The sequence below is a fragment of the Adiantum capillus-veneris genome, chromosome 16, assembly GCF_014529385.1.
Source record: "Adiantum capillus-veneris isolate H3 chromosome 16, ASM1452938v2, whole genome shotgun sequence".
NCBI lineage: Eukaryota > Viridiplantae > Streptophyta > Polypodiopsida > Polypodiales > Pteridaceae > Adiantum > Adiantum capillus-veneris.
The window spans coordinates 15,247,395-15,268,919 of record NC_140946.1 but is presented as its reverse complement, the minus strand read 5'-3'; the positions used below and the strand labels follow the sequence as shown (position 1 = coordinate 15,268,919).

General features: G+C 42.6%; 1 protein-coding gene across 1 annotated transcript; it reads right to left on the bottom strand.

Moving 5' to 3' along the window:
* Positions 1-425: 425 nt before the first annotated feature.
* LOC147438607 (uncharacterized) lies at positions 426-1,446 on the bottom strand. The gene has a single exon (XM_086484161.1). The coding sequence runs from the start codon at positions 1,248-1,250 to the stop codon at positions 426-428; it is 825 nt and encodes a 274-aa protein (XP_086340287.1). The 5' UTR covers positions 1,251-1,446.
* Positions 1,447-21,525: the final 20,079 nt, after the last annotated feature.

The following is a 21,525-nucleotide window of genomic DNA, read 5'->3' as shown; positions in this document are numbered from 1 at the left end:
ATGTATGTGAGAGAGAGAGAGAGAGAGAGAGAGAGAGAGAGAGCTTAGAAGTTTGCCACTCGTTAACAGGTTCATTGAAGACAAGTAAAGGATAGACAAAACCAAGATTTAACGAAGATCTAGCCATGGAAAAAAAAGGAAAGCTATGGTCAAACCCTAAAGAGCATGCTTGTATGCAAGAGAGGTTGATGACACAATCACCGTGTTGAGGTGGGGAAGGCTATGACTTGCAAAAATGTGGTTTGTTTCCTATGCATGAAAAGAGCAAGAATGGAGTGTGTAGGGGCAAAGAGTTGGTGTAATATCTAAAGGCCGTGGCTAGAGCATGGGATGTGCGGCCAATGTGGAGCGGGTGTGGAGCCAACAAAGTCGTAGGCATGGAAGAGCGAGACGGTGGACTTGAAATCGATCGTGGTGGCAAACCACTAACTATGACGAGACGGAGCTACTTCTTGGTGGGTCGTGTCATACAACAACTCACTTAAAAAGTGTATGAAGTTGCCCCACTCGATAAGAGAGGTTGCACGTGGGACAAAGACCGGCTCATGAATCCCTGGATCAGGTTGAGGATCAGACGTCGTACGTCTCCGTTTGGGCGGCGGCGGTTCCTCCACGGCAACACGGCGTGTAGCAATTGGCAGGCCGGGTGGTGCGTTCGGATCATTTTTGGCTCCGTAGATGGGGCACAGCTGGTAGGAGGGCTTGAAGTTGGGAGCATGGCACCCACGCTTTTTGCAGCATAGCGTTGCTGTGGGATCGCCTGCTACTGTTGAAACCTCTGGCGCCAGGCAGGCCCAGCAGTGGACGTGGCCGCAATTGGTGAGGATCACCGGCTGCACCGCCTCCGCCCGTTCACATTGCGGGCATCCAAAGTTCGGTATATGTAGGTCGTCCAATTGCACAAATTTTAGGCAGCGGATATTGCGTTTTGGGCCCTGGCATTCTTGCATTACGTTGTCGAATACGCCAGGAGGGCAAAAGTGGTGCCAGCAGGTAGGGCACACAGCAGAAGTCGCATTCTTTCCCTCCAGCCAGGCACTGAGGCAGGGCCAACAGTAAAGATGGCCACATGCCAGCACCACCGGACTTTTCAGCGACTTCTCGAGGCAGATTCGGCACTGATACGTTGTTTCCTCCTCCGTCAGCCTCTCATCCTTGCCATCATCATCTCTATCCTGATGCTCTCCATTGCCAGTTTCCTTGCCTGCGTTTTGCACCATTGGAGCCATGCTTCCTGCTGCGTTTGCCATATTAATCTTGTTGATGCGGAACCAATACTAAGCTATGTCCGCTCTACTTATACTGGGCTGCTCTTATACACCGACTGCGACCTGGTATTGCTCATTTAACATTTATTCATTCGAGTTCTGATGCCTAACCACAGTATGATCCCATCACACTCTTTGATGCTTACATGTAGTGAAACCATAAGAACATGTACTTATTATTTTTTTGCTCTATATGTGTGTGTGTGTGTGTGTGTGTGTGTGAGAGTGAGAGAGAGAGAGAGAGAGAGAGAGAGAGAGAAGAAGAAGAAGAAGAAGGAGAAGAAGAGTATTTTAACGTGGTAGGAACTATCCCAAGAGACCTTAAAGATCTTTTTGAATCAACAAAAAACCCAAGGCAACTTCGCTTGTTCCTCTAAGATGGAAGAATGGGCAGCTTGCTATCAATATTTTGAATCAACGGCAAAACCCAAGGCAACTTCGCTTGTTCCTCTAAGACGGAAGAATGGGCAGCTTGCTATCAATATTTTGCCATAGGATTGGCCCCTCTATCTTATATACATCATGGCAGGGGTATGGGAATCCTGCAAGTTGATGACAACATCACTGTAGCATCGATAATGTAGCATACCCTTTAGTGAGTATATTTTTGGCTATGCTTGCCATGGAGAAGCATTTGATCATATTGCCTATGAAATTCATGCCAATGTTTATAGATAAGTTTATTACCTAGACATGTCATGTGGCTATTGTGAATAGCGCTAACTTGTGCCTAATGTTTCTAAGTGTATCAAAACCTTTTTCATGTAACATGGATCTATGTGCCATGTGGGCATGCTTCATTGAGCCAATTTCACATCTATCATTAGAACCCTAGGAGTATTGGTATTGGCAGTTTTGTGAGCATGTTCACAGTACCTGCATATGCGGACGGATCCATTAGATATTAGGTTTTCCAATTTTGAAACCCTCTTGCATAAATGGTTTGTACAAGCATTTTGATAAATGTTATTATGCTACGATGGTCATCTAGCACAACGTTCATATAGTTTTAGGTTAAAGGAATCCAACAAGGTTTCCCTCGTATCGATCGGATTCTCGGGTGGATACTAGATGTATAACAGTTTCACACAAAAACTGATCTCGTGGTCGAATTTATCTATAAATCATTTTTATGATTTATTTTGTTGCGTGTAGTGGAGAGTTTTCCCTACCTAAGCCTATAGGAGTTTATAACTCAAAATTCAGCCCTCTAAAGGGAACCTGGCAACCAAGCATTTGAACAAGTTGTAGATCACCTAGCACTAGCAAAAGAACAGCCTAGCGTTTTTAGTTTTTGGATCAGCCTCAACATTTAAAACTGTGACTTGTATTGGATCTCGAAATATATTATTTTGCTTGAACTTCCTTGATAGGTGCATATATTTTAGGTGACCTCCGTAAGCTCCGAATTACCTTTGCAAATTGCATAGATCCTTCGAGTGTATAAATGTCCATCTTGTAATAGATCCCTCGATCTCTGGATGAAACATACTATCTAAAAGAGGTCCTTCACTACCATGGATGATATGATCGAGGGTGTGGCTAGCTCTGCTATGATAATACCATGAGGGTTTGTTGTGGACGATGCATATCCAAGTGCCCAAACTACTACTAAGGTAAGGGGGCCAATAATAAGAGCTTGCTATTGCTCACTTTTCCCCTCTTGCACATGCACCTGCATCGGGCCCTCGCCATTGCTCACTCCTCCCCCCTCCTCCATCGTGCTACGTGCCACCCTACCTGCACGCTGCCTAACTAGCCTACGTGTGAGCTTCTATTGCACGCTGCCCTAGCTCCATCCAGCCCCCCCAACACACACACACTGCTTGTGAGTTGTCTTCAACGCACCAGTATTTGCGCCTATGCCTCTCGCATTCGCCTTTGCCCTCTCTTCTATCAGCAACAGACACAGAATGGAGACTCCTTCTCCACCTGAGAGGGACTCTACAGAATCCACCTCGCCCAACACCGTGGAGCCTACCCTTTGACTTGCGCTCTCACGAGAAGAGCATGCGAGCTTGATTACCGAGATGGAATGCTTGCAAGCCACTTTGATCATTTGCAAAATCATTGGTACTCGACTCAATCGAGGTGAGGTTTGAGATTTGCTTCAGGCCCATCTCCTCTTTGATGTAGGCAAGATCACCAATGTCAAGATCCTTGAGAGAGCGTACTACCAGGTAGAGTTCAAGTCTCCATAGATGATGGTCAATGTGATATCGATGAGCTCGCTTGATATCCGAGGAGCTCGATTGTACTTCACACAATGGAATAATGGTTTTGACCCTTATATAGATGTGCTTGAGGAGGATGCCAACTGGCCTATCTCAGTCTCCAGGTTTGAGGAGAGAGTATCTCCCTTTACTCCCCAGGATTGGTTCCATGATTGGGATGGCTCTCGAGTCACTGCGCACTGCAGCTTCAATTGTGGCCAAGGCCACATGTTTGCCTACTATGCACGTTCTTGTTTGAGACACACACTCACTTTTGAAGGTGATATTGCTGCCTCGTGTGAGTGGGGGTTGGATCAGACAGAGTATGGAATATTCGGTCTCCCGAATCAGTGCTTCCTTTGTAGACAGATGGGCCATCTGGCAAAGGCCTGTCCTTGCAGGAGATATTGACCCACCGTGCATGTGCACCCTCCTAAGGCTGAGCATGCCCAACAGCCAGATACTCAGGACACGCAGGCTAGTATCTTGATAGAGGCCAGCAATCAGACAATTGGAGATTGGCAGTAGGCACTTGGCCGTCGTCGATAGGGACGGGCTCATCACACTACTCCCCCTAGTGGCCGACCTCCTACAGCTCAACAACACTGGATTCCGACAGGGAACTATTTCGACCCCCTTCGCAAGGAACCCCTTGAGGAGGCTCCACCCACTTCAGCTCCGCCGTCTCTGCTGCCTCCTCATCCTCCTCCCTCAGACACCCCCCCCCCCCCCCTTCCACCTTCAGCCCCATCTCCCGCTCCACCTTTCTCCTAGGTGATTCTTCTCCGAGGATTGAGGAGGCTTGCTTTTGATTCCACGTCCTCTTTCTCGTAGCTTGATGCATTGAGGCTCTAGATACAGTGGTAGGTTTCTCCTTTTTGTTGTGCGGCAGGGATCCTACAGAGTGGACCCTGCACACAGTTCTTGACTAGTTCCAAATTTAGGCCACTGAGTTCTCACACCACGCAAGGAATCAAGGGGTGACAGATCTGGTACAGACACTTTGGCCTTTAGCCAAGTTCAGCGTGACACCGCCGGATGCAGCAGGGTGTAGGCACATTGTGGTCCATTACGGTCTGCTGACACTCAGAGCCCTCCTTGCTATGTATAGGTATATGAGAATTCTTGGACAGAGGATGTAGCCTTACGGTCTGCACGCTCGGCTTGGGCCTAGGTGGGACAATCACTCTAGACATGCTTGTCTAGAGATTACTCGACTACGGATTACTCCCCATATATCTAAACCGGCCTCAAAGATAGCGAGGTTGGTTGTTGTTGTAGCATTTGTTTTCTCGCACTGACTCCATGAAAATCGTCTCATGGAATGTGTAGGGTTTAGGAGGGGCCCAGTTTCAGTGTCAGAGGGGTCGGTTACTATTGAGGGAGCGAATCACATCACCTATAAAATGCATGCAGAACTAGCTAGATCAACATAATGCCAATCGAGGACATAGATGACTAGATAGTCGCATGTAGGAAATCTCTCTAGCTTGTCAGGCTGAGACCATCCCACACATACAGCACTCTAGAAGACCAACTAAACCAAAAATCAAGAATCTCACTGCCCTCAACTGCATCACCCAACCCACATACACACAAAGGAAAGGAAACTCACCAGATCATACCGGAATCATACGAAACTTCAGGAACACCATCCCCTCACTAGGATACACCTGTCCCAAAGCCTCTACACTCACAATCCTCACTCCAAACCCATCTGAAAAAACGCGTATAAAGACAGATCAAAATTTTGAAAGTGCTCCAAATTGATCTATGAGTACCCATGCGTAGATTATGTCGCCACAATTCTAACAACTACTTGCGCATGGAAAACAGACATCATTTGACACACTTACAACTACAAATAGCTCGTAGATGCGTTAGCGTGCGTGCTCCATTTTGTGTGGAATGCTTGTCTTTTTTGCGTAGCTCTCTTTGAGCCTATCACAATGGTGTAGTCAAATCTCCAATGTGATGACTCATGAGCGAGCTGGAAGTAGTGTCAGGATGAAGCTCTCTCTCTCTCTCTCTCTCTCTCTCTCTCTCTCTCTCTCTCTCTCTCTCTCTCTCTCTCTCTCTCTCACACACACACACACACACACACACACACACATAGAGATGACGGCAATGCAAAACCTTGATTGTGATAAAGTTCTCTTTACAAAATGACATAGGTACCTTATATACCAAGGCTATCATAGGTTAAACCAACAGTAGAGGTCAATGGGTCAAATGGATTTGTATTTACAATCTCGAAGTGCCATCACACCCCGGCTTTTGCAACTAGAATAGCTACTCATTACAAATGATGTTTTAAACCATAATCCGCATAATTTCATAACTTTCAAGAACTAAGACTTTGGTATGGAAATTGAGTTATCCCGTGTTGTTGACCCATGGGTCAACACTCCCCTTCCCCAAATTCATGTTGTCCCTGACATGACCTAATTGTCAATGTCGGTGTGGTCTTTGTTGTCATTTTTGCTTTTGTTTGCTCCATTGCTTGTACATGGTCTTTTGATGCCTTTGTACATTCCTTACTAGAATCTATTTTGATGTCCAATGCTTGTCCTTTAGGAATGACTTATAGCTTTGAGTCTTCAATTGTCTACCTTTTGTGCCCTCTCTTCGTCATTGGTGACTGCTTTGTTCCTGCATCAAGATGATCAAAGTCGCATTTACCATTGTTAGCTTTTGTGTGATGTGTAAATCATTATACTGCTTCTTCTTGATACATGAAATAATTAAAGCTTGACAAACCCCAATGAATTCCCCAAGTTAGTAACTTGCTTCAAAAAGGTAGGTTATCCGACAACATTCGCGATAGATGACCAGCGATGAGCTATCATTGTCCATTTGTCCCCAAAACTCATATACATGACGTACACGGTATATAGATGGATTTTCAGTTTCAAATTTGAAAAATATGCATCTTTGGCTAGGGGTTATACTTTTATCCTTTTTTCAATCTTCACCCTTAGCTTATATTCTCTATTCATAGCCTACTGACAAAATTTGTCTTGATTTGGACTTGTATTTGACACTTTTCGGGTTTCAGTCTTGAAAATGTTTGATGGGCATCTGTGGCACCTTTTGGCTGCCAAATACGTGTAGAAGCAATGATGATGTGACTAGAATTTGGCTTGACCCTTGGTTTCTCCTATAGCTTGTAGGCATCTATCGCGATGGATGACTGAACTGTCGTTTTTGCCTCTTTTTTTTTTGGTGAGTATTGTTAGTCCTTTTTGTTTGTTAGGCTTCATTAAGTTACATACAAGATAGAAGATTTACAGTATAAAGATCTACTTCCTGTATAGGGCCTTGTAGTTGCATGATGTGTCAGATAGGTAACTTTTCACTTGATGGTGCTTTTGTTTAGTCGCATCACTAACTTTCTTTGTCCTTGTAGGCCATCTCAGAGTTTTATGGTCATTCTCAATCATGTTTGGCCTCATATTGTTGTTGAAGATTGATCAGCATTCTTTTCTTACCTCTGATTATGGATTTTTTCCTTTCTTTCTTTTTTCAAAGAAAATCTCAAAAGATAGCTAAATAAAACCAAAAATCAACTCCACAAAAAGCAAAATTATTCAAATAAAATTTTAGATTCTATGTATACTATACACATGTCCTAGGGGCTCATATATGGCTTTTGTCCCCGTACTCCTCCTGTAACGCTATCATGAGGGCATATCTTTTGATTTTTATCAAAATAATTGTCACAATCAAATGCAAAAATTCAATGCATCCCACAAACATTACCCTCTAATATTCATGATATTAGGTCCACATTTAGAATACCTCCCCCCTTCTATTTGGAGTCCTCCTAGACGACAAGGTATCGTCAAGGGTATGTGTTGTGCTTGGGCAACTAAAAATTGTGCCAATGTAGTCCTTGTAATGTAGCCCTATTATCCATAGACAGTCAATGCATGGAAAAAAATTATGATGTGCAAGATCTGGGTATAAGCAATTTGCTTATAGGCATTTGTTGGCGAGGCTTCCTATTTCAAGCAATGTGATGGTCTTTGAATCTCCTGTGCCATTTGCTTGATTGAAGGTTGTAGAGAGATTTGGACTTCCTCTTTGGTTGCCTTTGGTTATTTTGATTTTGAGCTTTTCATGTGCCTTCTCTTTATCTCCTATTCTCTGAAGTGAGCTACTTGCTAGCTTTTAAATGTGCTATAATCGTAGAAAGAAATGAAAGAATTCAAGCGACGTTGCAGTGATAGTAGTTTGATTGGTTTCCTTTGGGACCCACTTCTTTGTGATGACTGGTTGTTTCGTTAATGATTTTTGTTTGGGAATCAGTACTTGTCTTTGCTTTGTTTGTAATTGAAGAGACTTCTTTGGATCCACCTTGTCTTTGTGTGAGTCAACAGCGGTCTTTGCTTCAGCCCTTGTACGCTTGGTTGGGGAGGGGATTCAGAATTTGGGAGTTGATACTTTATCCGTTTCAAAATCCAAATAAACTTCTGATCTCTTTGTGCTTGAATCAACTTCTTTGGAATCCAAATTTGATTTGCGAAAGCTTGTGACTTTGTGATTTTCTTAGTCGTTCTTGCATACTTCAATTGTTTTTCTTTAGGTGTTGGATCTTGTGATTTTTCATCAAAGATCTTCTTCTTATTGATCCATACCTGCTTTTGGCCGAGCTGGCTCTTTGGTATCCAAATTTCTTGAACTTTGGTTCGGACTTGTTGTTCTTTGCTTTTGGCCTTTTATGGTTGTTAAGAAAGCTACTAGTGATAGTGATGACTTGAGTTCCTGGTAGGGGATGTCATAAGAATCATCATTGTCGCTACTATTCTCAGCAAGGTTGATATTCAGTGCTTTCCCTTGGTGGTTTGACTAGTTATGGAAAGTTAATATGTGTTTGCTCTTGGATTGTTGTTTCTAGAATGAATTTTCTAGCCAATTGATTAGAGTGTTGTTAGCTTGTTGACCTGGCCATCTTCTTCTTGGCTGTATCTTTTCTTCCTCTATAGGAGCCACGTATGAGGGTGCTTGTTGCGATTGCGTCACCACGGAGGATTTTGGAATCCACTTTTGATGAACTTTATTCTTGTAGCACTGACATTGGTTCTTGGGTCTTTGATTTGGACAATCATAAAATCGTGCATTAGTTAAAATTTCGTTCATGTCACCCCTTGGGTTGTCCAGATTTCCATAGTCGGCATCTTCTTGAAGCTCCAAACGTTCTACAGAGTCATAGAACTCTTCTTCTTCTTCGTCTTTTGATTTGCCACATTTTTTTATCGTCTCTTCTTCTCAAGATCTTGTTGATGCTTGGTTCTCTTTGTTTTCCTAGATCACACTCACTGCAAAGTAAGGAATGACATCATAGCCATTTTCATCACAAAACTTTATTGTTGGAATGTCTTGAATAGCGTACACATCCAGAGTAGCCAAGATGTGATCCCGTTCTGGTGGATCTAATGCTTCTTTAGGAAATGGTTCTAGGATATAGTCCTTATCTTTAATCGCCCTTTTTAGGATACATTCCTCTCGCTTCAAGTTTCTGTATTTTGAAGCTCCACTTAACCACAGTTCTTTAGGATTATCCAACCATGTTGGAAGTTCTGATCCTGCTATTGTAGCAGAATCAAACTCTTCTACAGGGGTACGGTTCACGTCCTTATAGATATAGTCTTTCAAGTTTATCCTCTTCGTGGTTTCCATGTGTCTAAGGTATATATAATCTTATCCCCAATCTTGGACCATTCTCAATTGTTGCATGAATGGTCTTCCTAAAATAATGTCATAGTTTTTCTTTTTACCAAAGTCAACAATAACAAAGGTTTTCTCAATTTCAATGCCACAATAAGTAACGTCTTCTTTTTCTAGTAGTCCTAGGGGCCTTTCTGTGTGTTCATCTACAAGCTGTAGGTTCATTCTGGTAGCCTTCACTGCTGGTTTTTCCCATTTTTTCTAGATCCCTTTTGTTGCGCTTTCAAGCATTACCATGGTTTTTACACCTTGGAATTCCATAGGAAGAGTGGTATTCTTATCTTGTTCCTCATAATACTGTCCGACCTATTTTAACAGCACTGGGCTAGTCTTGAGCTAAGGCATTTCAAGCTCTTTGATCCCTTCCTTGATTTGCGTCATTGGGTTTTTTACGCCGAATTTCTCTAATCATTTTTCCACGGTAGTCCACATGTTTGGTCTTATTTTGAGCAACTCGAGTAACGTTATTGTACAAGTGATTGGTGTCAAAAAATGTGCATCAATACTTTTGAACTGATGACCTTGTTTGAAGACAGTCTCTTTGATGGGATTTTAATAACATTTGACTTGGCCTCATGCTCTCCCATATAGGATGGTATTGTTCTTAGCGAATGGGGTTGACTGTCCATAGATTGCACATATCCTTTGTCTCCCCAATATGATTGCACTTCTAGATTCATGTGAGATTCAGTTCCAAATTCCTCTATTGATGGAAGAGACGCTCCTCTTCTATAACTAGTGTGGTTCACTTGTCTGCTTAGCTCACTAGCTTCATTGGCCTCTCTAACTTGTTTTCAAAATTTATCAAGACCATCTATTTCTTTGCACCCCTGAGGTATAGCTAGGTGAAATCCCTTAGAAGAGTTATTCGTGGTATTCAACACTTTTTTGGTTCTAGTGTTGGGTCCTTGAGCTTTGGTCCGTGCTTGTAATTGGAATTTGGCTCTATTTATCGTTCCTGGTTTAGTGGGATTACTGGTGTAGGTGGGACAAGGATCACATCCTCAGGTTTTCCAACTGGCGATTCTAGTAAAGCTTGGGTTGTTTGAATCATTTTCTTGAACATTTTAATCCTTTGCTTTTCTAGTTCCACATATGGATATGTCATCCACCTCAGCTCTTGGGTTTGATTGTTTTTTTGCCGTGTTTTTTATGCTTTTAAGAGGGCATCTAATGGCTCATTAACCTTCTCGACCAAAAATAATCCTCCTGAACTAGCACTCCTAGGATCACTTTCCGTTGATGGTTCTTCTGTAGGTTGAGACATCAGTGTAATAGAAGGTGCAACCCTTTTCTCATGTTGTCTTATCTTCTCTTTATCTTGGGTAAGCTCCTCAGCTAGGCATTTCTGCTCTTGTTCCCTATGTGCTTTCAGCCTAGCCTTTCTAGCTCTCCCACTATTTCATTTGGTGTTGTGTTTTTCACTAGGTGCATCGGTCTTTGGTTCACTCGTATCTGGACTCACGTCAGTTTTTGTTGTCTCTGTCTCTAGGTTCTCATCAGCTTCTTTTTAAGCTTGCACTCTTGTACTTACTTGAACTAACACGATGTTTTCATTTTTCGAGATGTTGGATAGTTGAACGATTCTTGAGACATTTTTTGTGATCTTTCTGGTTTGGTTTGGGTTTTTTTTTAATACTCGGGGATCAAGTGAATGACACCACAGTCAAGACAATAGGCATTTAATTGAGTGATGTCCATTTGAGGACATTGTTTGACCAAGTGGTTATCGCAACTTTTGTGACAATCTATCTCGTGTTGAGGATGTCTTTTGGCTCATACACGTACGATGTCGTTTGGATCAGATTTCACTTTTGCTTCTTCCCAAGGTGCTCCTTGATGCATATAGCAAGAACATGTGCTCACAGCAAATTTTGGAAATCAAAATTGCACATAATCACCACTTTATGACAAGGAAATTCCTCGAAAAAGTAAAATCCCCTCAAAACTCAATCTATATGTCCAAATGAAATGAAATTTGGTGTATGTGCTCAACACAACATGCAAAATAGTGGTATGAAGTCAAAGTTCACTTTTGCTGCCAGAATTACCCTTCAAACATCATACATGTATGATGTCTACTGATGAATTTTTGTCCAAAATTGAACCACAAGCATCCCCAAGTCTCCAACGCTAGTTTTCAAACATTTTTATCAATTTTCGTGCCAAAATATGCTCAGAATCACAAGTTTCTCTTTATTCCGTTTTTGACACTCCGTCTTTTGTCTTATACCAAGGGTTGATCAAAACTGTAGTCTCAAGGTGATAAAACACCCCTTTTGAACACTTTGGTGCAGTCAAATTTGTCAAATTTGGTCTCCAAATGCCTCTTGAGACATCATACACGTATGATATCCAACTTTGTAGAGTTTCACTTTTTCTTCACATAACTCTTGCAAATGTCCTCTTATATGCACACCATCAATCAATCATGAAAACATGTCAACAAAAACCTTTTTATTGCATTTTTACCTTTGAAATCAATGTTTCAAAGATCGTGAATGCAAACAACCACTTCAAAAAATAAATCAGTGATGAATAGCTCTAAATCATAATCAAATCACTTACCTAAAGCTACTCCTACAGATCATATGCATTTATGAGTAGAAAAACGCTTCACTATCAAACGCTTTTATCACCTCACATATCACTCGACCACCAAGAAATACTCTTATCTACAACTAATACTACAAATCCTAATTAAATCTATCTAGTTGCAGACCCTCGGTAAAACACACGCTTCTTGGGCTTTCCACTTGATCTCGAAATATCCTCTTCCGGATGCACTTAACAAAAATGCTCTCTTTAGCCGAAACTAAATCAAGCAACCATCACACAAGTGTTAGTAGGATTACCTACTCAAGTCCTTGTGTCCCCGGCAATGGTGCCAATGTTGCAGGAGCGAATCACACAACATGTAAAGTGCATGCAACACTACCTAGATGTCAATCGAGGAAACATATGACACGATAGGTACACGAAGGCAATCTCTCTAGCTTGTCAAGGTGAGACGATGCCACACATACAATACTCTAGAAGACCAACTAAACCAGAAATTAGGAATCTTGCTGCTCTCAATGACACCACCCCACCCACATACACACAAATGAAAGGAAACTCACCAAATCATACCGGAATCGTACGAAACTTAAGGAACATCATCTCCTCGCTAGGATACACCTGTCCTAAAGCCTTTACACTCAAAATCCTCACTCCAAACCTATCTGCAAAAAGCACGTACAACTACAGAGCAAAATTTTGGAAGTGCTCGAAACTAAAATCTATGAGTAGGTAACCTATCTGTAGCTTAGAAATCACCAAAAACCAATTTCTCATTGGCAAACAAATCACATCAGTTGCAGCATCACATGACATCCAAACGTAACAAAACTTCTAGGATATGTTTAAAAGGCCTAAGCACACATGCTTATGGTCTCAAATCCCACTTTAGGTCAAGTGCAAAAATCATAATTTTTAACAGTAGTGGATTTTTGACCTAGTCGTTTTCAGCCCAGAATGCATTTAAATATTTAGCAATGATGCCCCAATACCCCGCCTATGCTTAGTTTTTTATTTTGAAGCTTAAATTCCTACTTATGATGAAATTAAGCCACAGGTTGGCAATGCCAAAAGCTACGAGATACCGTGAAATGCTTACGTCAATGTGTAGAGCTCTTACCTGCGGTGGCAATGCAATAGACGCGATTGCAATGTGACAACCAGGGAGGGAGTAGAAAGCATGAGAAGGAGAGAAGTGAGCATCGTTAGCTCACGTTGTGTATTTCATTATATGAAACGTTTAAATAACTTACAAAAATTGGCTTTTATACCTTAGCCAAGGTTTTTGGTGGTCAGAACTAATAATATGGGAGTCTAACTAAAGATAGGTAAAGACAGGTTGATACAATCTGAAAGCTTGTAGCCCTGGCTCATCGATTACAAGGTTTATCCAAAAAAAAAGAGTTACAATAATCCCGATTCATTAAAAAAATACATGTTTTTACAATGAGAGCTCCAAAAAATAATATCCGAGTTAGCTTGCTGCTAACATTCCCCCCCTTCTTTCCTGTGTCGTCCCTTGACACAGCTTTATGGTCTAAAATAATCTTCGGGTTGACGGCTAATGAGGCGGTCCTTAAGTGCATGTAAAGATTTTTCATACCTCATCTTCCTTTCTTTGTCTGGAACTTGTAAAAATTGCATAGTGACCTTGTTATTTAGCTCAACAGCAGAGTAGCCAATGAATCTGGAAGCCAGGTTGTTGATCACTGGCCCAAAAATCTTCGTTCGCCAAGTAAAAACCTTGTGTAGAACGCTTCCTCAAACGCCAAAATATTATGAGATGGCAAGAACATGCAACATGCGTAGAAGCCATAAAGAATCCATAAAGGACTTCTTCGGAAGGTTGGCTGCTTAGGTTGTAGCATAGTCCCTTATTGCCCTCAAGGAAGGACATCGATGGTGCTCCTGCTTTCTCTGGCTCATGAAAGACTTCAATGCAGGTGAGCAATATTCGGCAAATTTTGGAGAGCATAGCACATGAGAGATCAGGGAGGCTTTTGAAGAATGCCATGGCGTCCGTTAGGGTTTTCACCATGTATTCTTTTGTCGGCATTCCCTTTTCTGAAGCTAGAACTCTTGGATAATTCATCCATGTAGGCCACTTCTTTGTCATTGCCGCGTGTGCTTGCCACGTCCTTACTCTTGTTACAAGAAAAAAAGTTGGGTCTCTTTGAAGTGCCGGAGGTGCTCTTGTAAACAAAATCAAGTATCGAGGATTCTTGTTCAGCCAGCTCTTTCTCCACTTAGGGTGGACTTCACCTACGCCTTGATCAAGGGATATGGCAATGATTTCCATATCCCTTGCTGATGCCATTGTGCATTGATTTGGTTGGAAGTGAATTAACATTGACAGAATGAAGAATTCTCAACTCCCAATCCATCGCTGCCTTCCACTGCTCATCCGTCTCCTGAGCAACCTTTTCCTTAAGCGCATCTTCTTTAGCTTTTGATAGTTGGACCATCGGCTCTTGATCGCCAATTGTTAATGGTACTTGAAATTCCATGTGTATTGCAGTAAGAGAATCGGATGTCACGGTAGAAGAGAAAGTGGTCATGCTTTGATACCACTGTCACAGTCTTGGGCACTCTAAGTTGGGAATCCAACACAACACACGAGAAAATCACTTAGAATACTTCACAACTTTAAAAGATTGAGTTGACACGGCCTGACGTAGTTCCGTGCCCAGACGGATTGGCCCCAAAACCTAGCGTCCCTTTTGGTATTTCTTTATTATATTAATGCTTGAGAAAAGTGAAACTCCCAAAAAGATCCTCTACTCTCAAACTCTACGTCCAGATTCTTTGAAGAGTGAGGTCCCTTAGGCTTATTTATTCTTAAAAGAGGTGCTGTAAAATCAAAGCCCCAAAAGCTGTAAACTCAAAAGCATCAAATCCCAAAGCAACTAGTCAAAAAGCTGCTAGTAAGAGATTTCAACGCAAAAAGTGGAATTTTGTACAATCTACCACGTCAGTATAGCTGTCGACGCTAATCGCGGAATTTCTTACAGTGACATCAGCTTGTTTTTACGATTTTTTGCCACATCATCTTATGTGTTCGGCCAGTACTACCACATCATTATTTTGTGACAACAGGTATTTATTTTACTTATTTGTCAAAGTTTGGCTAGGGCAATTGACTGAGATTGCTATATAAGCAACCCCTTGCCTCCATTGTATACACATTTTCAATTATTCATTACCAAGGTTGATTGGTTTAGGAGACTCTCTCTCTCTCTCTCTCTCTCTCTCTCTCTCTCTCTCTCTCTCTCTCTCTCTCTCTCTCTCTCTCTCTCTCTCTCTCTCTCTCTCTCTCTCTCTCTCTCTCTTTCCCCTTGGTCTCTACGCTTCTACATCATCAAATTTGACATGGTATCAAAGCACTTGGTGTAGCCCGATGATTGAAGCACCTTGGCATTGAGGAGAAACCCTTTGAGAAGAAAACCAGAACCTTTGTCGCTGGTGTTTCCCTCCCCCCAACCCAATCTATCGTTGCCTATCTTTAATCCAACCGTTGTTGCTAGCATTTCAAAATGCTAGCGTTTGCAACAATCAGAATCTCCCTTGGAAAGCTCCACTAGTCTCTCACATCGCTAGTGTTTTGAAACGCTAGGCATTTGCAAGGACGCCCGAGATGCCCCCCCCCCCCCCCCCCCCCTGGCTCGCACTCCTACGCCCGCTAGCGTCCTAAGCGCTCAAATAGTAGCTTGACTAATCCAACCCTCCTCCTGTCTCTTGAGCGCCTAGCATTTTAAAATGCTCACCCTTCCCCCCCTCCCCGACCTCGCTTTCTTTAACATAGCCCAACACCACCCTTGCATTAGAAGGTTTCTCCATTGTCAAGACGCACCAAAGGGTATTCTTTTCATTGACTTTGGAAGGTTTGGCACAGATTTTGAAGGTGTTTTGACGAGAGTCTTGGGAGACAAAGAGGCAGAAAATTGGAGTCAAAGAGAGGGACAACTTGGAGTATTGTGCGGCCATCTTTTCGCATGGCTTGGAATTGCAATCGAGGGAATGGCTTGGAGTTTATTTTTGAGGCAATGGCTCATGCGGCCATTTTTTTGAGTGCAAGAAGGTACTAGATTACAAGATCTTGCAACCTCATCATGGCCCCTCCTTGCTCAAGCGCCGACGACAAATTGAGTGGCAATAACTACACTCATTGGAATTTCATTATGCAATTGTGGTTCTCACAGAAAGACTTATGGGATGTTATCAACAACTTAGAGCCCCGTCCCACGAGGGATCCCGACAAAACAGGTACACCCGCATTCAAGATGACAAATATCTCAAATTGTGCGTCAATTGGGATGCGGCTAATGTGAAGGCAATGTCAGCCATTGTGGAATCACTTACAAAGGACCTTTCTCTAGCTATTCAAACTTTAACAACTGCCAAAGATATGTGGCTCAAGCTCGTTGGAAGGTTTGATTGAGATTCTATGATATACAAGTAGTCACCCTTCTTGGATAGTTATTTGTCATCCTGTTTCCATGAGGAAGTTCCATGCAATCATTTCTTTTGAAGGCTAAAGTTATTTATGATCAACTATCAGCTATGAAAAGTTCACTGAGACGAGTACTCAGTTAGCTACTTTGGTTTTCATGAAGTTGCCCAAGGAGTATGAAACGGTGTGTAGGACACTTCGGTTACAAGTCACGAAGGAAAAGATAAAATTTGATAATCTCAGCTCTTTTCTCATTGCAGAGGAAGCCGCGTCAATAACTCAAGGCAAAATTCATATTTTTGAGATGGATGGGGAAGCACATGGGGAATCCCTTGTTGCTTCGGATTCCAAAAAGAGGATGACGTACCATTGTTAGAACTGTGGAAAGCGTGGTCATTTGGCCAAGTGTTGCAAATCCAAAGGCAAAGACAAAGATTCTACAAAGAAAGGTAAAAGCAAGCAACATGAGGAAAGCAGTGATAGTGACTTAGGGAAGGATAGCAAAGAGGCTACAAATGATGTGGTGACTACGCTGGCACGGACTCTTGCCTTCTTGTTACATGTAGATAAGTATCGCCACCAGCTTCAGCCAGAGAGAGGCTTGTGAGTGGCAAAGAGGAGCAAGTAGTGCTCTGTATAAGGATGCTTGTGTTGGAGTTCAGCTTATCGGTATTTGAACCCATAGGTTGCAGTTCAAGGCACATGCATCTGGTAGGGAGCCAATCAGACGTATCTAAAACACTATGGATGAGTGTTAGTTCGATCATGGATAGGATGTGTTCAACATCTCATTATTGATAGCGGGAAAAAGAGCAGTGCAATCAGGTGGCCTCTGTACTCGTGCACACTCCACAAACCACGCCTCATGCAAACAAGCAAAGAACAAAACAAAGGGGGCACCACCCTAAATTAAGAGGTTTAGGGACCTCACACATAGTGCACATAGGCAAGTGAGACTTCTGGCATTATGATGGCATCAAAACATATGGCAAAACACATAGAAACGAAGCTTAGGGACCTTATGTAGCATATATATACACAAGACATCAGCTTAACAATACAACGGCATCTGATCATACATAACAAGTGTCATAATAATCAATATCTAATTCTCCTAAATGATTTTCTCATATTAAACTGATCATTTAATGTGGGGAAGTGCCAAGGGAGAAAAAGCTAGAATATTGGTTAAGTTAGCAGACCGGCCACAGTAGGGACCCAAAGGAGGGAAAATAGGGATCCAAAGGGGGGGCCATCTGCAAAAGAGCCATGTGAAACAACGGGCTAAAAAGACCCTAAGGTTCAGCCCATTAAGACTTCCAAAATGCTAAGGTTCCAAAATTCAAAGGTTGTGTCCAAAGGTTAACCTTAGGGAAAATTGGATGCTCAGTGTGTACCCAAAAAGTCTTTCTGCATCCCTACATGGGAGGGGGCGAGCCCCAAAGCTAGGGGATGAGAGAGAAAACCACACACACACACACAGGCTCCCTTTACACAAAGGGAATGAGGGACACATGTCAGCTTCTTAGGCCAGATGCCCACAAGGTGTGCCCAATTCCTATTGGAAGACCCTTGAAGTGGACCAATGAGAATTAAGCTAGAGTAAATCTAGTTTAATTAATTTAAAAACATTTAATAAAAGAAACCAATAAGAATTAAGTGTCCTAGAAGACTATTGGGCAGTCTCCCAAGGGGTCCAATGAGCATTCAGAAGCCCCATGGCTTGCCTGATTCCTATTGGCCAGGAGGCAAAGGGGTCCAATGAGAGTTTAGTTTAATTATTTAATTATCTAAATCTCTCACAAAAGGGGAAAGGGGGACACATGTCAGAAGGCTATCACTTATGCTGCTTAATTCCTATTGGCTTGACCTGGGGAGGTCCAATGAGGAAAAAGCCAGCCTAACTTAGCAGCTAGGGCTCGCCCAAGAGAGAGAGGGGGCTGATTTTTGCTTGGCATTCACTCACACACTCTCACACTTGACCATGTGTGAAGGGAAAACACTCTATCTCCTCCCAAGCTTTAATGGAGAGCTCATCACCTACTCCAAGCTTGTGAGATAGAAGCCTACATCAACACCCTCTTGGCATGTGGATGCAAATCCAACCAAGAGCCAAGCTTCAATGCATGCTCATCTTCTCTACCAAGCTAATTACTAAGCTAAGCTATGCTAATATGAGTGATTATGTGAGGAGATGTACTTCTTTCTCGTAAGATACTTCTTTTTCCTCTCAATCTACTCTCATACCCTGCTAGCTCTCACCATCTTCGAAGGTGTGTGAGGTCTTGGGTCTGAGAACGGGGATAATTCAAGTTGTGTTTGATTAAGTGTTTTTTGCTTGGTGTATGAAGCTTCCATCTTCATTGCACTAGCTAGTCTTGAAGGAACACAAAGAATTGTATTGTACAATGTCTCTCTTGATGGGAGAAACCATAATACAAAGCCTTTTGGAGGGGGGACCGGCTCCATGCAAATCCGGTCCTCAACTGTTGTCAATAGCTTAATTGCTCTCTCTCTCTTTTGAAAGTATTGTCGATGCTATCTAACTAGGTGTTATGCTTTTTGTTGCTCTCTCCACCCAAGCACTCTTGTAATTCTCATTAGGAATCTATTCTAATGAAATGCCCACTATGTTCATGCTAATTTCCGCTCCAAATAAGATTTTAGGCCATTAAATGTTACATTGGTATCAGAGCTCAAGGTTTCTCTTTTCTTGCTCAAGAAGGGAGGTCCTCAAGCTAGCTACAAATGGTTGGTATTATTAATTGCCTGTGAGTAAGTAGAATAGGGATTTTTCAGCCTTGCAGTGCGCCTGCCTTTGTGCAGTTAACGGGGCATCACCGTCGAGAGCTATGGTCTTAATAGTGGAGTCCTACGGGGCTTGCCTACGGCTTAACCACTATTGAGCTATTAGAAGCTTGACAGGAGCCGGTGCTGTTTTGGTGTCGAAAGACCCTCTCTTCTATTCCTTGCAATTAATGGTATTCGAGCCGCGGGTACAGTAGCTTGAGTGCTTTTTCTAAAGGGGTAAAGAGGAGTAGCAACTAGGACTTGAAGTGCCAAAGTACACCTAAAAAGTTTACACCTAAAAGTTGTTAGAATGGCTGACAATATTAAAGAGAGTGAAATTAATGTTGATAACTTTGATTTTGCTCATGAGCAAGCTACTAATGATGCTTCAATGCTTGTTAATTATCTTGTTTCTAGGCTTCAACAAGCCATGGGCAATCCATCTCTCCAAAGTGAAGTGCAACGGCAGCTCCGTGCTCACGGGATTCTCCAAGTTCATCACCATGACGAGAGAACACCTAGGAAGCCTCCTTGTGAGACTACCAAAAGAGGTCTCTCTCCGATTCGGGAAGAAGAAGAGAATCCATATGAAGGGCTCAAGAACTTACTTCTTGATGATGCATCTCCTTCCCAAAGGAGAACTCAAGAGCCTCCACCGAAGGAACGAGAAAGAAGCGAGTCTCCCGCCACCTCGGCGGAGATGGCTCCACGAAGACGGCGGGCTAAACGCTCTCCATCACCACCAAAGCGGAGAAGACCATCACACTCTTCTCCACGCCATAATTCAAAGAGGGATGATAAAAAGCAAGAGAAGAAAAAGGCGAGAAAGAGGACACCCTCTTCTCCATCTTCTTCATCCTCTTCCTCTTATGAAAGCTATGGTGAAGATGACAAAGATCAAGACAAGAAAAAGGCGAGAAAGAGGTCACCCTCTTCTCCATCTTCTTCAAATTCTTCATCTTCTGAAGAAAGTGATGGTGCAACTTTTGAACCATCAAAAAGAAGAGGCCATAGGAAATCCTATGCCGCATGGAAGAGGTCGTCCAAGCTGAAGAAATTCAAAGAGGGAGGGAAGAGCATCTCTTTCCTTACCTATGATGGCACCTTTGGTGCTACAGACAAAGTTTTGGCCTTTATCCAGCAATTCGATGCGGCGTTTGGAGATGAGGGCTTCACGGAGTCCTCTAAGCTACGCCATGTAGCTATGCACTTTCAAAAGTCCGCCAGACAATGGTGGTCTAGCCTACGAGCCAACGGTGAAGCTCCACAACATGGAAGGCTTTAAGAGCTTCCATTATGAAGCAGTTTTTGGCCACCGATGCCAAAGACAAAGTACTCACCGAATGGCAAAGCTTAAAGCTCTCTCCCAATGAATCCATCCACAAATATGTAGACAAGTTTTGGGACCTACAACTCAAAGCCACTGTCTTCAAAAAGTTGGATTTTGGAGAGCAAAAGCAACAATTTTGTGCGGGCTTAACCGAAGAAATGGCGGAGTATGTCAACTCCCAAAGGCCACGTACCATATCGGCGGTAATACACCATACTATGGTGGCCTCGCGAATCAATTTCCAAACGGGGGGTAAAAGAAATAATAAGCCCCCGGAAAACAAGGGTTCCAATGAGCCTAAGGGGAAGGACAATGTCCAAAAGTCTCCTAAGGGCAATTCCAACAAAGCTAAAGAGAAGGGAGTTTACAAAGGAAAGAATAAACTCTCTCCTGAAGAGCTTGAGCGTTATCATAAAGATAACCGGTGTTTCAAGTGCGGCGAACAAGGGCATGCGTACCGCGCTTGTCCCCAAAAGAACAACCGCCAAGATCCTCCTAGAGCTTCTTTGGTTGAAATCCAAGAGGAGGAGATTCACCAAACTCATCACAAAGGATCTCCTCTATGCCATGCTTGGGGAAAGGTAAGAGAACATGATGATTTTATTCTCTTTGACCCTGGTTCTACTCACAATTTCATATCTATGGAGTTAGCCACCAAGCTAGGCATACAATCCTACGAGATGGGAGATATCCTACCCGCAGACAGTGCCTTCAAGGGGCAAGAAGCTTCAGTCACTCCCTTAATCGGGAAATTGAGGCTTCATGTCCAAGGCTATGTGGACAAAGAGGATTTCTTTATCTCTCCTCTCAAGCATGAGGATGTAATCCTAGGGGCACCATGGTTTGACCGTCTGGCTGCCCATGTTAAATTTCCTGAAAGGAGAATCTCCTTTAAGTTCAGGGAAAAGGACATGTATATAGATGCTAGGGAGATGGGTAACACCATCCCCATTGTACATACACCAGCTTTCAACAAGTCAATAAAGAGCTCTATTTCCGTGTACATGATTTTTGTTAAAGATTCTCAAAATGAACCTAATGCTTTAGCAAAAGAAAATAAAAGTAACCAAAAGGAATTAGAGTTATCCAATTTTCTCAAGGGGTTTCAAGATGTCTTTATTGACGACATCCCTTGTGAGCTACCTCCTAAACGAGGTAATGACGACCATGCAATTGAACTTCTTC